Genomic DNA, 14,796 nt, shown 5'->3' with positions numbered 1-14,796 from the left:
CTTGTTGCTTACATTCTAAAGTGAATGTTTTTCTTAGAGAAAATAATGATAAGGAAGTTTTATAAGTATTAAGAATGCCTGAAAGTGAAAGTTTAGAAAATATATTGAATTAAGAAGATTTTTAGGTATTAAAGGTGCCTGATCTGATGAGTATTACTACTGAAAGGAAAACAGGATATAGTCAAGAAGACTTTATGTATGTTACATTGATTGATGAAAAGGATCCTGAAAATGAAGTACAGAACCTTGTAACTTCTGGAAAAGAGCCTTAACAGAAAGAGAAAAAGACTATGAACATTTTTTTTGTGATTGTGAAAGAAAAAGTGTTTAGTCTTAAGAGTAAGTTTATATTTTTAAATAAGGCCTTGGATCCATATAATCTGTAGTTATAGTTATGTATTATTACTAGAAATGTATATATATTGTTTTAGTTTTATTAAATGTGTTTATTTTGTACTTGGTATTGAGTCAATGATTAGTTGGATTCTGAAAGAGTGAGTTAAAGTCATTGCATCAATTGGAGTGAACTCTTTGTGCAAATATAATAACATATAGGGACACTTGGAGTCAAAATAAAAATAATTGTTAGTAAAAGTGATTTATATAATAAATCACCTCATAAGTATATAGTATAATTATTAACAAAGGCACAGCCGGTAGACTAAATAGAGAGAATAATAATATACAGGGTGTTCGGGATAAATTTGACAGTTTCGTAAGGAAAAAGAAAATCTTCTTTGTATCTATTAAATTTAATGAATTGACAAAAAAACATTACAGGCAGAGTTAATTACAATACTATCAACAAGATTTACTCAAAATAACCACCATTAGCATCGATCACAGCTTCAATTCTGCTTCGGAACCTCGAACAAGCTGATGCTACAGTCTCCCTGGGAAGGGCCGCAAAAACTGTTTTAATTTTATCCATTAACTGGGCTTTTGTATTACTGGAAGTGCGATTGGTGTCTTTTTCAACTGCGCCCCATACAAAATAATCCATGGGGTTAAGGTCTGGGGAGTTTGGAGGCCAAACATTTGGACTGGTGAAGTCGTAGAAATTTTCAGACAACCATTTTTGACTTTTCCCAGAGGTGTGGCAAGGGGCCGAATCCTGCTGCCATACATACGGCCTACCATTGGCTACCCTTGTTATCCAGGGCTTGACTACAGTTAGCAACTCCACGAACAAAGCCCGAATTCCAATGCCAGGGTTCTTCAACACCTGTTCCTGCAGATTTGCGAGGAATTCTGCTGTACGAACGCAATCAGATCGTCTGCTAGGGATCTTTCTTCTTGCTACATCCTCGTAGTCACCATTGCAAGTCTCTAGTTCATGCCTGATTGTTTTTACTGTATTCAGGGAGCATTGGGCAGCAGTCGTAATATCCTTATTTTGATGGCGGGCACGAATCATCATGATACAAGTTATTCTCTTCCATGATTCAGGTGGGTTCCAGCTATCCATCCTTTCTGACATCTTGTATATGAATGAAGAAGGGTCCAAACTTTTAAATGAAGAGAAGTGTGTGTTAATACATGTAACTTACGGAAAAATATAATTAATTATAAATATGTCAAATTTATCCCGAACACCCTGTACATAAAGAGGGAAATATATATAAAATACTCATTATAAATAACAACACCATGTGGTCGAGGTTACTGGCTTGTCCACTTAAATGATATTGTTTATAAAGACATATTTCGGTGATTACACCACATTTTTTATTATTCAGTTATACAATATACTGAAATAATAATAGTTCCCGACAAGTTTCGTAAATCGTAGGATTTACATCTTCAGGGGTAAATAGTATAACTTAAAGTTTAAACAAGAGAAATTAATAAATACAAATCATAACCGTCTGGCTATTCATAAACTCAAATAACAGAATGCAGATATAAAACGTTATTGACGTTGAACAATACTGGACGATGTCACGTGTTCTCGTTCATACAGTCCGAGCTCAGATTGAGGTAGATTTTTTATTAGAGCTGACCACACTTGATGGAGAACCTTGATTTTTATTGCATTGGGTTGGGTTTTTCAGCATATTAGCAGCTTCTTTAAATTTTCTTATATAGCAGTTGTTTTCTATGTATGACATCGCCGTTTTTTCCCAGAGTACATCATGTCCAGTGGAAGTGGTATGGAAAGCAAGACCCGTTTTTTGTTCTCTTTTGTATTGTACGTCTTTTTGGTGTTCAGCCATGCGTATTTTTCCAGATCTTCTTGTCTGTCCTACATAGCAAATCCCGCAAGAGCAATATATTTTGTAGACTCCTGGTTTTTTAAGAGGATGATTAGGTGGTTTTGGTGGATGTAAGAATCTTGAGATTTTTTCCATAGGAAGGAAGGCTACTTTTACGTTGTGTTTGTTCATTAATTTGGCTAGCTTATCTGTAAAATTTTTGATATAAGGAAGTGAGTTTGCGTTTTTGTATCAGGAGTCTACAAAATCCATTGCTCTTGCGGGATTTGCTATGTAGGACAGACAAGAAGATCTGGAGAAATACGCATGGCTGAACACCAAAAATACGTACAATACAAAAGAGAACAAAAAACGGGTCTTGCTTTCCATACCACTTCCATTGGACACGATGTACTCTGGCAAAAAACGACGATGTTATACATAGAAAACAACTGCTATATAAGAAAATTTAAAGAAGCTGCTAATATGCTGAAAAACCCAACCCAATGAAATAAAAATCAAGGTTTAATTCTCCATCAAGTGTGGTCAGCTCTAATAAAAAAATCTACCTCAATCTGAGCTCGGACTGTATGAACGAGAACAAGAACATGTGACATTGTCCAGTATTGTTCAACGTCAGTAACGTTTTATATCTGCATTCTGTTATTTGAGTTTATGAATAGCCAGACGGTTATGATTTGTTTTTATTAATTTCTCTTGTTTAAACTTTAAGTTATACTATTTACCCCTGAAGATGTAAATCCTACAATTTACGAAACTTGTCGGAACTATTATTATTTCAGTATATTGTATAGCTGAATAATAAAAAATGTGGTGTAATCATCGAAATATGTCTTTTGAACCAATTAGCCACAGAGGTCTACGCCTGCGATATTGTTTATGTTATATTCTTATTTTGTTTTTGTTCTTCTAGACTCCCCCCCCCCCCCACAAATAAAAAATAAAAATAAATGGATGCTCTAATTAACCAGTTTACCAGCACTACTGTATATCTATCATCTCATGAATTGATAACATTATATAATGCTGCTATTGTCATATTAATTTCTGCAATTTTTTTTTATACTTAAAAGTGTTGCATAATTTTATTAATAGATGATATGCATACTTACTGACTATAAGATTTGGTTTGATTGTTTTTAGGTGAAATGTGTTGTATTTGATAAGACTGGAACTATTACACATGGCATACCAGTAATGACTCGCATAAGCATCTTTGTATCAGAAAACATTTGCTCGTTAGCTAAACTTTTAGCTCTAGTTGGTACTGCTGAAGCTAACAGTGAACATCCCATTGCACTTGCTATTACTAAGTTTGTGAAAGAGGTAAGAACTTCAAATTAATGCTTATTTCCTAAATTTTCCTTTCCTACAATCTTGAAATATATATATATATATATATATTGGGTTGAACTGAAAGATAATTTTCAGTTTTTCATTTCTACTGTATTATTTCATTAAAAAACTTTTCTTAAAAAAAAGAGTGAGTGAATTTACATTCACTTACACCCAATAACTGCTTCACTGCAGTTAGAAGCAGTTGTTGGGTGTATTTACATTATTATTGTTGTGATTATGATATTATTCAAATTTCAGAGAGGAATTTACATTTTCAACAATTAAAACAATATCAGTCACGTAGCTGCTTCTAAATTGCATTGAATCTTCTCCTTCCTCAGTATATAGTACCTGGCTCACTTTTTTTTTATGTGACTGCTTTTTAGTTGAAGAAGGTAAAACATTTAACAAATAGCTGTCGAAATCTGATAACTAATGCAATTGTAATAGTGTCTGCAACACGTTTTCTCCCTTCTTTGCAATCCAGCCATATGTTTTGGTTCAGTTGTGTGGAAATTATCACGGAATTTCTAACAGCACAAATGACTTTAGAAGCAACTGAGGAAGCAGGACGTTAGGACATTCAAACTTACAGAGCTCTAGGGATCTTTGTTTTTTTAATTTTATTTTTTATTTTTAATCACTTTAAAGTTTGTAAAACTTAAAATTTATCAGAGCAACCTCATTAGCCAATCTCACATAAATCAATATAAATTTTACAAAAAAAGAAAAAAAAGTGAATGAACATATAAGTAAAAATTTGGGCTTACTTTACTAATCTAGTTGATGGTAATGATGTAAGTTTTTTGGAAGTGCACCAATAAATAATAGATTTTTCAATCTAAAATTTAACTAGGTGTAAGAAGAATTTGATATCTTTTAAGATGTTAAAATGCATAATAGCAAAACTCCAGCTCAAAATGGAATAAAAAGAATGAACATGTGGACATTAAAAGATGTACAAATTAAACATAAAATGTAAAATCATATTTACAATGTAATAGTTGTTTCAATGATTGTTAATCAACAACTGCTTTTAATCAAGAAATTGCTTCACTGCAAACTAGATTTCAAAATCATCAATATCCTGTATAATTAATATTGCTCTAATCATTGCAAACCTGTACTGGTTTCTCCTGAAAAAATTCAGTTTTAAAATTATTAAACAGGCATGCATTCAGAAAATCCAAAAAAGTAAATAAACATATTTTACACATTCAGAACAGTTTTTTTTTACAAAAGCATAAATTACAGAATCTTTTTAGTATTATTGTTATCAGCAGACCACCATGGAGTCAAGAAAAACTATCTTTTATTGCTATAATGTATACAAGTTCAATTGTCAGTTTGGTCTTTGGATTTTCAATTCATTGGGTTTGGTTCTAAATTGTTGCAACATTTCTAAAATTGAAGAATTCCATTTCCATAATTTAAACACTACAATAAATAAAATATAAGAAAAAGAGATGTTAGTGAAAACAAAACAACAATAAACCCTGCCACCAAAATCTTAGCTCACACATGACATAAATAAGTATGATGCAATTTTGTTGCCAGTTTATTAAGACACTAGTGTCATTCCACTACATGGAATTATTGTCACCAGAAAGATGTTGCATAGTATGTTTTTGGAACCGCTTGCATCACTGCAGTAAAGCACTACACAGTGCTACAGCATTCCCCAAATCTTAACAGATTCAGCTATCTCACTTTAACAAAACTGTTTGGGATTTTTTCAGACTTTCAGCAAGACTCCATCATGCACCTACAGAAAGTGCGAGAAAGGATTGTAGGATCCCACCTTTCATTGTTATGTGTTTGCCTTCCTGGCATTCCTGTATATTCCTGCTTAGTGTATTTTTTTATGCCCAAGACATTGCCTTGGTAATCAAGGCAAAAATATTGGCATAATAATTTAATTAGCTAAGTAAATTTAGTTAATTGTGTTTGTTCTCCTTTAAACATCATGAGCTATAATCAATGTCTAATCATCCATACCACTTTTTTCCTACTTGCATTTTTTTTCTCGATATGCTGATGTTTGTATTTCTTTGTTCTATGAGAGGTTCATTTAATTATTTCTTTGTTTTCTTTATTATCAGATATATATATATATATTTTTTTTTTTTTTCATAAAGATAATTTTGGTTACTATTAATATTTATCTTTTTGCTTTATTACCCAAATTTCACTTCTATAAAGTAGCATTGGTGTAGCTAATGTACTGTAAACTTTTAATATGGTTTGCACCCAAATTCATTTTAAGGATCCTAAACAAGTTAAATAATGACTTTTCAATTTTAATAATAATGATAATGATGATAATACAACTTTATTATTTATGTTATTTTCTTGCTAGTTGGTGTCTTGATCTTTAAAAAGCTGTTGTTTTCTTTTCTGTGAGATTATCATTCTGAAAAATTCATCTCTATTCTTCTTTAAGTTTAGAATAGTTTTCTTGAGAATTGGCATTATTTCCTGGTCATCTGCAAAAAAGGAATGCATTTACATTCATATCAGAAAATAGTTTAATACTTTGTTGTTATTTCATTCGACTATATATTAAATAGTGTTGGAAATATTAGACATCCTTGGTAACACTTTGATTTCCTTTGCAAAATGATAATTCAAAGTTTTATCTCATCTGTATCATATTATCCTCATATATAAGTATAATTATAGTAGCTCTTAGAATATCATTTGGTAGTTGTCATACTTGCAGTATTTTCATGCAATAGTTTGTGGTTGCTTAAAGTTCAAGCTAGATAGCAGAGCAAACCTCGACGTAGTTTGTAAGGAATGTGGAGAACCAGCTAGGGCTACTGATGTTCATTCCTCACCTTCTTATGACATTTATTGTCATTAGGTGTCCACCTGGATACTGACAGTGAAGATAGCTGGCAGTTTGGAATTTAGCTGTCCAAATAGTACAAAAAAAAAAAAAAATTACATTAAAATGAGATGATGTATATAAATTATTTTACACAATTTAGGATGACAATTTCCCAGACTTTAGGGATAGTAAGAACATCATTAAGGTTCAAATTGGATCTGTGATGTAGGGCTTCAACACTTTCTTTATATAAACGTTCATGTGTATATAAAGATCTATGTAAAAGTTTGTTCTTTTTTCCAATGGATTCTATGGTGTTGGTTTTTAATTTCGTGTTGTGCAAGGCCAGATTTCTGCAGTTTGATAAGATGGATATGGTCTTGATGTTCTGAAATGCATTTGCTAATGGATCTACCTGTCTGTCCATAGTAGGACAATTTACAGGAACATGGGACCTTGTACACACCAGGTAGCATTAGAGGTGAGAGTTTGTCTTTAGGAGAAGGTAACCAATTAAAGATCTGGTTGACTGGTTTGTAGGTAGCAGCCAATTTATATTTCTTCATAATTTTTGAAAGACATTCAGAAATATCTTTGACATAAGGTATGGGAATCCTATGGGCTTGTTCTTGTCTAGGTTGATGTGTGGGGAAGTGACTGATGATATTTTGAGTTGTTTTTGGATTGTATCCATTTTGTATGGTTGTATTTTTGATTATTTCCAACTCTTGGTTTAAAGATTTTTCAGAGGAGCAGATTCTGTGTGCTCTGGATACTAATGATTTAATGATGCCAAATTTTTGAGATGGATGATGAGCCGAAGAATTGTAAATGTAGCGACCTAAAAATGTTGGCTTATGATAGACAGAAATGGAGTTAGAACCATCTTCTTTTCTTTGGATGTATACATCCAGAAAGGAGATACCTTGGAAATTCTTTTTCTAGTGTGAATTTGATACAAGGATGAAGAAGGTTGAACGAGTTCATTCTGAACAAGTGTAGTTCTTGTTCAGAATGACCCCAGACAGCAAAGACATCATTGACATGTTGTAGCCAGATTTTGGGTTTAGGGTTAAACATGAAAATTTTTTCTTCAAGGTGTTCTAGAAAAAAAAAGGTTGGCTAAGTTTGGTGATAACGGAGACCTCATTGCTGTTCCTACCTCTTGATTGTAAATTTTCTCCTTCTAAGTGAAATATCCAGACTTAATAACCAACTTTGGAGAAGTACTATGTCGACATAGCTGGTGTTACCAAGGTTATACTGCTAAATAATAACTATAAAATATTATATAGGCAGTTAATCAGGAAAAGAAAAGGGTATTCTAGTATATCATTAAACATGAAGGTAAACTTCTTGAATGGTAGGCAATTTCAAGTAGAGTGATGTGGGACAAATTTCAAAATGGGAAATTGAACAACGAGTCTTGTTTAAAGTTATGGTTCCATAGAAGGTGCTTTCAAATCGTTAGAGAGGGGAGCCAGAAGAGAAAGAAAGAGTTGGATCTTGACAGAGATCTAAACAGGTGAGGAGAAAATGATTGGACAGCATAGAAGTTTTTCAAAAAAAAAAAAAAAAAAAATTGAAGACAAGAACAAAGATCTGCCAGGTTTCTGTTCTTGATATTGACTTCTCATTATTAGCACCAAGTTCCAACATAATGATGTACATAAATTCACATTGCAAGAACTCACAAGAAATAAGAAAAGTCTTAACGATGAAATGGTAATCAATTCATATGAAATAGGAAGTTTTGGGCAGAATTAAAATGAATATCTTTTTTCCAAAATCTGAAAAAAATATTGATTTAGCCAGAAAGACGTATGACATTGTTTACAAAGATAGAAAATTAGAACACCACACTGAACTCAAGAACCTGCTGACTTTCTTTCATTTTAATAAATTATGGAGACAACTTCCATTTTACACTAATAACTTACGTTAAATATAAATGTTGGTTATTTCATCATTGTGAACTCACTCAAGTCAGCAGATAATTTGAAAATACGAAGATAAAGAATGCTGTATGTAACTAAACAAAAGCCATGGGAAGACTTGATAAGAATTAATATTATTATTTTTATCAACAGACCTCCATAGAGTCAAGAGACTCATCCTGGGAGGTCCTACTTTCACATGCAGCTCATCATACCTTGACTTAAATGCATTATAGCAGATAAATATCATGAAGGTGGCAGAATGTTCCTGAAGATATTGAAAAGCGCTTAGAAATGGAAGAAGAGTACTGTAAAAGAATTGGAGATGATAAAGTTGACATAAAAACTGAAGACAAGATATTCTGGATGTCTTGGATAATTACTTTAAATGGTTGTTAAATGAGGAATGTGGAAAGGCAGCTGGAGTAGATGATATTCAACAAGAAATGCTCAAACATGAAGGGTATCCATCTATCAAAGGGGAAATAAAACCGAATATGAGAATTATAGAGGAATAAATTTCTCTACTAAATGTTCCAGGTAAAATTTGTGCATACTTGAGAAGAGTAAGAAAAATTGTAGAAGATAAACTTGAAGCTGATTTCTGGTTAATTACAGGATTGGATTTTTACTTTAAGACAGAGTAAAATTGTGGGAATATAACTAAGAGCTGCTTTTAAGTTTCTTTATCCAGAAAATGCAAATGTTAAGACACAAAGAGAAAAGCCATTCAGAATGTCAGAATTTATATGGTTTAAGTGGGACATTATACAGAGCAAATATATACTCTATACTTAAGTTCCAAGTCAGGTTAAGATTAAGAAAAATTAGTAGAGTTAAACAGATTAGCAGAATCATATTAAAAGTGATAACATTAGAGAAGAATTTGACATTAGTTCCGCTTACATTCTTGAATGTGAAGGTGAGTCATTTAGGCAAAATGAAAGGGTGATGCTAAAGCAAGTGTTTAATGGCAGGATTATTGCCTTAGAAATCTAGAATATAGGATCTCATAGTATTTAGATATTTAGATTTATGGCAAATAAGAGATAGGATTTGGAATAAAATTGTTAGAAGCTAGTAATGTAAAATTAATCATGTAGTACTGTCATAGTATCCTCTACTCTTGATGATACATATCAGGAATTTAATGAGGACGACTATAACATTTTGAATAAAATGCTTCTTTTTTTATTCAGAGGTCCTGAACAAACAGTTCCTGTGGTCCTTGTGTTTTTCTGTAGCAAGAGTTGATGCCACATGCCTACAATCATTTAGTGTTTTTGTGTGATGTGATGATTTGTCACTGGTGTGCGGTAACAAATAGAAGTGTCTGTAATTTTTTCATAAATGCAAAAATTATGCATAGACTTCCATTTAAGAACCCCCCCCCCCCCCCGTAAATAATAGAAGGTAAATAATGGATTTTGAATACTGCATATCACAACATACAACCAAATTTCTTTACAGCATATATAATATTTCATCTTTCTTTCTTTTTTTTTTTCATGAGTTGTAAGTCTCTATGCTTGCACAGCAAGGTAATTCAGTTTTTATAAATCTAATTTTGATATAGGACATCCAATCCTGTTTTCATAGTCTTATTGTGTGTGTTTTTCTGACTGGTTTGTGGAGGAGGTGGGATCAAACCCCCTGCAGAAAGCTCTTTGACACTTTTGTATGAGGCTGGTTCATTCACCTTCAGTTGAAAATCCCATATAAATCTTCCTTGCACTTGGATGTGATTCAGACCTAGATCTTTACTAGAGCATCATATTGCCAATGATTATGCTTTGCTGGTGCTATATCCCATCATCCTTGTTAAGTATTAGACATTTTTTTTTTTTTGGCTCATAAATTTGACTTTTTAATAAATCTAATTGCTGTTTGGTAGGCCAGTGATTAATTCTATTTTCATAGCTTGCCATAAGGGTTTCCCCTCCCTCCCTGTGATTAACTCACTTAAAGTTGAATCAGCTTGAGGTCTTCCCAACCAAAGGCTATTCATTATTCTTACCAGCTGTCCTGCAGAGGCACTACATATCTAATATTAGTCTAAGAAAAAATTTTGTCTCACATTAATAAATTACAATCATTAATTATTTATCTAATTACGTACTAATAAATATTAGATCATTTCATTATTAACAGCTCATCTAAACTGACTTCTAAGATTATTTATAATGTTTTAAATAATTCAGTCAACAATTATATGTACTATGTTGACAAAAGTATTTGGACACCTAGTTATGGTAAAAAATAAGTGTTTTAATTACATTTCTAGTACCATGTGGGACCACATTTGGCCTGAATGACAGCAACTACCCTTCAGGTCATGCTTTCAATTTCTAATTCAATTTCAGTTTCTAATATGTTACAACTGGAATATTCTTCTATTCCTCACACAAAGCTGTCCCCACTGCTGCTACTGATGATGATGACTGCTGTTATGGTTTAGACCAAATTTAGCATGGTGTTGTTGACAAAATTTAACTAATTTTGTCAACACACTATGTTGACAAAAGTATTTGAATACCTTACGCAGCAAGCAAATTTCAATCAGGGAACATCTGCACAAGTCTGGTAATAAAAGGTGGGATGTGCTGCAAGTTTTGCACTATACTCGATGTCAGGATGCCACTGAGTATAGTGCAAAACTTGCAGCACATCCCACCTATTATTACCAGACTTATTCAGATGCTCCCTGAATATTTGCATGTGGTAGAATTTGAAATTTGCTTGCTGTTAAGATGTTCAAATACTTTTGTCAACATCTGTGTGTGTGTGTGTGTGTGTGTGTGTGTGTGTGTGTGTGTGTGTGCGTGCGTGCGTGCGTGTGTGTAGTTGATATGTATTTCTACTTAACCAGCTTAAATATAGAACTGTAAAATATCAGTCAGCCTGCAGGTGCATCTTTCTTTGTAGGTAGAATAAATCAGTATAAAAGTATGCATTAAATGTACTGCACATTAAAAAAAAAAAAAAAATCACTGCCACAAATTAACAGTGATTCATCTTTAAGAATAACTGTGGTCAGTAAACGTGTTTAGGCTTAGGTGCTGGTTTACACTCATATTAAAATTTTAATGTAACAAATACAGCAGAAAGAGAAATAATTAAACAGCAGATTTAAGCATTTCAATATTTATATTTTGTCTCTGTCACAAAAACATCTTCAGGAATACAATACTAAAATTGCAATAACACACACAAAAAAAACAAATACAAAACAATAAGTGAAAGAAATTGGACTATTTAAAGCCTCAAGTTCTGTGAGTGATGCCCTCTATGGGTGCTGTTGGCTAGCCTTAACTGTTATGAGGGTAGGGGAAAAGGCCTAAAAATTACAGTTTCCCATCTGGGTTTGTAAATCTGTTGCTGATTCTGAAAAAGCCTTTCAAGTTTGTATGCTGTGATGAAGCATAATAGTTCTGTTCCATCTGATCCTGTGCAAGGTAACCAAGGTATGGTCAGATAGACCTTACTGACCATAGTAGTGGTGGTGGTACATGTATTTCTTTTGTGTTCATCTAGGCAAATGTTAGCAGATGTCCCAGTTTGACCATAATATAATAAGTTGCAAAACAAGGAACCATGTAAACACCTGGAATAGAGGGAAGGAAGTTGATCCTTAGGAGAGTGAAGAAGGGAAGCCAGCTTCAAATGAGGCTTGAAAACAGTGCATTAAAAAGAGAATAGTAATAGCATTACTCATTACTGTAGTCTGCATGTTGAAAGGAATGGGAGCAACTGATAATTTGTAGATCTTTTTGGCATTGCAATCATTGGACAGGAAAGTTTGGCAAATAAAGACAAGTTCAGTTAAAAGGGAAGCCTCTGTAGGCAGAGGTTGGAAGCTCTGTTCACAAGGATTTTAATGACACCTTATTGTTGAGAAAGGTGATGATGGGAAAGTTTATGCATGCATCTACCTGTGTGGATAGGTTTTTTCTGTAAACTGAGAAAGAAAGGTGTCATTGGGCAGATTGGACTAGAGTATGTAAAAATGGCAGGCTATTGTTATTTTCTTTTCCTATAGTAAACTGGATTTGTGCAGGAGGAATGAGTTTAATGTATCTGAGCCATTTGGTCAAAATAGAGCACACATCACTCACCAATATATCTTAGCCAAATAGAAGATTTCAGAATAGCAGTATTTGAGAGCATGTTTTTCAAATTGCTTCATATAGAAATTGGCTAGAGCAGTGATGGCATACCTATGACACATGTGTCAGCACTGACACACTTGAGGTTTTCAGGTGACACACATTGGATGTTGGTATTCTGATGAAAAAACTGCGATAAATCGTGTAAGATCACTCTCAGTTAAGGCGAAGGTAGGTTTCGGTTCATTGAAAGAATTATATTTTATAGTTAGCCTATTTCAGTTTTATTTTGTAGTTAGAGCTAAAGGTCTTCTAATAATTTTCTCTTCTACATACTCTTGTGAAACTATTTCATCATCATCATCAAATTCCTGCCATGTACCCTCAAGGGGTGTACAGGATATGATAGTACTACATGAAAAAACTTACATCATTACTAACTTCCTATCTACAATTTTCTTCCAAATCAGTCTGTTAGTTGTCAAGACTCCAACTAGATCTTATATTTCTATCGTCTAAGGCACTTTGTACCATATCAATCCACCTATATCTTGGTCTTCCTCTGGGTCATTTTTCTGCCAACCTGGCAGAGAACACTTGTTTTGCTAATCTTTCTTCGCCATTTCTGTTTAAGTGACCATACCACCTGAGATGACTCTGTTAACGCATTCTTGGATGTTGACAATGTCAAGTTCTTTCCTAATATCCTCATTTTTAATATGATATTGCCATTGATGCCATCTGTTCACGCCTCTAATCTTTCTCAGGACTCTCATATCTGCGGTCTCTAGTCTTTGGTCAAGTGTTTTACTTCTGACCCAGCTCTCAGATCCATAAGTTAAAACTGGTTTGAAAACTGTCTTGTATACAGCTAATTTAGTGTTCCAACTAATTTCTCTCTTATTCCATATTAATTTATTCAATTGACTTCCTACCATACCAGCTTTGCTGATTCTGTTGTCTATTTCTATATTTAATTTACCATCTTCAGTAAAAATCGTGCCTAAGTAGCTGAAATGTTTCACTTGTTCCACAGGTTCTCCATTCACAACACAGTTGACATTTTCAATGATTCTTCCTATTTTCATTGTCTTTGTCTTTTTATTGCTGACCTTCATACCATATCTATTACAATAGTTATTCAATTTAGTCAGAGAATCTTGCAGACTTGTAGCAGATTTATTTAGAAGTATAACATCATCCGCATAAAACAAAGAGCACATTAACATCTCCAATTTTGATATCATGTTTAATACCACTTTCCTTCATAATGTGATCCATATAGATAATGAATAACAGAGAGGATAATGTACATCCTTGTCTCACACCAGATTTAACATTAAACCATCTTCCTGTATTTCCTTCAATTCTAACTGCTGACTTACAACTCAAATAAAGACTTAAGTATTGCTTGATATAATGCCCCATTGACACCATATAACTGCAGCGTTTTGAATAGCTTCTCTCTTGGCACTTTGTCATATGCCTTTTCCAAATCGACAAAACTTAAACACAGATCTTTGTTATATTCCCATGCTTTCTCGACTATTTGTCATAAAGTGAAGATCTGATCCTGACAGCCTCTATTTGGCCTGAATCCAGCTTGTTCTTCATCAAGTTTTTCTTCCACAATTCTTCTCAACTGTTTCTCAAGTATACTTGCATAGATCTTGCCAGGAACACTCAGTAGGGAAATACCTCTGTAATTCTCACATTCAGTTTTATTTCCCTTTTTATATATGGGTACTATGAGAGCTCTACTCCAATCATCGGGAATTCGTCCCTCTGTTCAGGCTTTCTGAACTATGCAGTGCAGCCACTGTAAGACTCTTATACCATCATACTTCAGCATTTCAGGTTGAATATCATCTACCCCTGCTGCCTTGCCACATTTCAAGCCTTGATGGCTTTTTCTACTTCAAGTATGGATATGTATTCCTGACTGCATGCCTGGTCAGTGTTTTTTACCACTGTGCTGTCATCACTGCTTGTTTCATTTAGCAGTGTTTCAAAGTAATTACTCCATACTTCAAGGATATCTTTTTCTCCCATTTTCATGTCACCTTTATCATCTCTAACTCCTTTTTACAGCACTCTTTCCTCCATTCCTAAGCTTCTTCAACAACCTCCAGAATATTTTGCCGCCTTCTTGATATTTATTTTCTATATTCTTGCCAAAGTCCTTCCATGACTTTTGTTTAGCTAGTTTTACACAGTGTTTTTTCTGCCTTAAATAATATCAAATCGAAAGGGAGAAATAGATTGAGCAATAATATGAGTGCTGCCTGTGTAGCATTAAAATGTACACACTATAGCCCTTCTATAAAGTAACTTTCTTCCAGTACTCAGCAACAGAAAAGTCATTA

At 33.4% G+C, this 14,796-nt stretch overlaps 1 protein-coding gene across 3 annotated transcripts in view; it reads left to right on the top strand.

The window, feature by feature from the left end:
- Window positions 1–14,796, top strand: part of ATP7 (copper-transporting ATPase 1) — a 185,973-nt gene that overhangs the window by 119,839 nt on the left and 51,338 nt on the right. For all 3 annotated transcript variants that reach the window (XM_090403124.1, XM_090403125.1, XM_090403126.1), the window contains one exon: window positions 3,360–3,542. In XM_090403124.1, the coding sequence (XP_090259250.1) occupies window positions 3,360–3,542 (183 nt within the window). The remainder of the gene's footprint in view (window positions 1–3,359; window positions 3,543–14,796) is intronic.

This window comes from Typopeltis vanoorti, chromosome 13 (genome assembly GCF_054136105.1).
Source record: "Typopeltis vanoorti isolate ZY-2024b chromosome 13, IOZ_Tvanoo_1.0, whole genome shotgun sequence".
NCBI lineage: Eukaryota > Metazoa > Arthropoda > Arachnida > Uropygi > Thelyphonidae > Typopeltis > Typopeltis vanoorti.
This window is presented reverse-complemented; position numbering and strand designations above follow the sequence as displayed.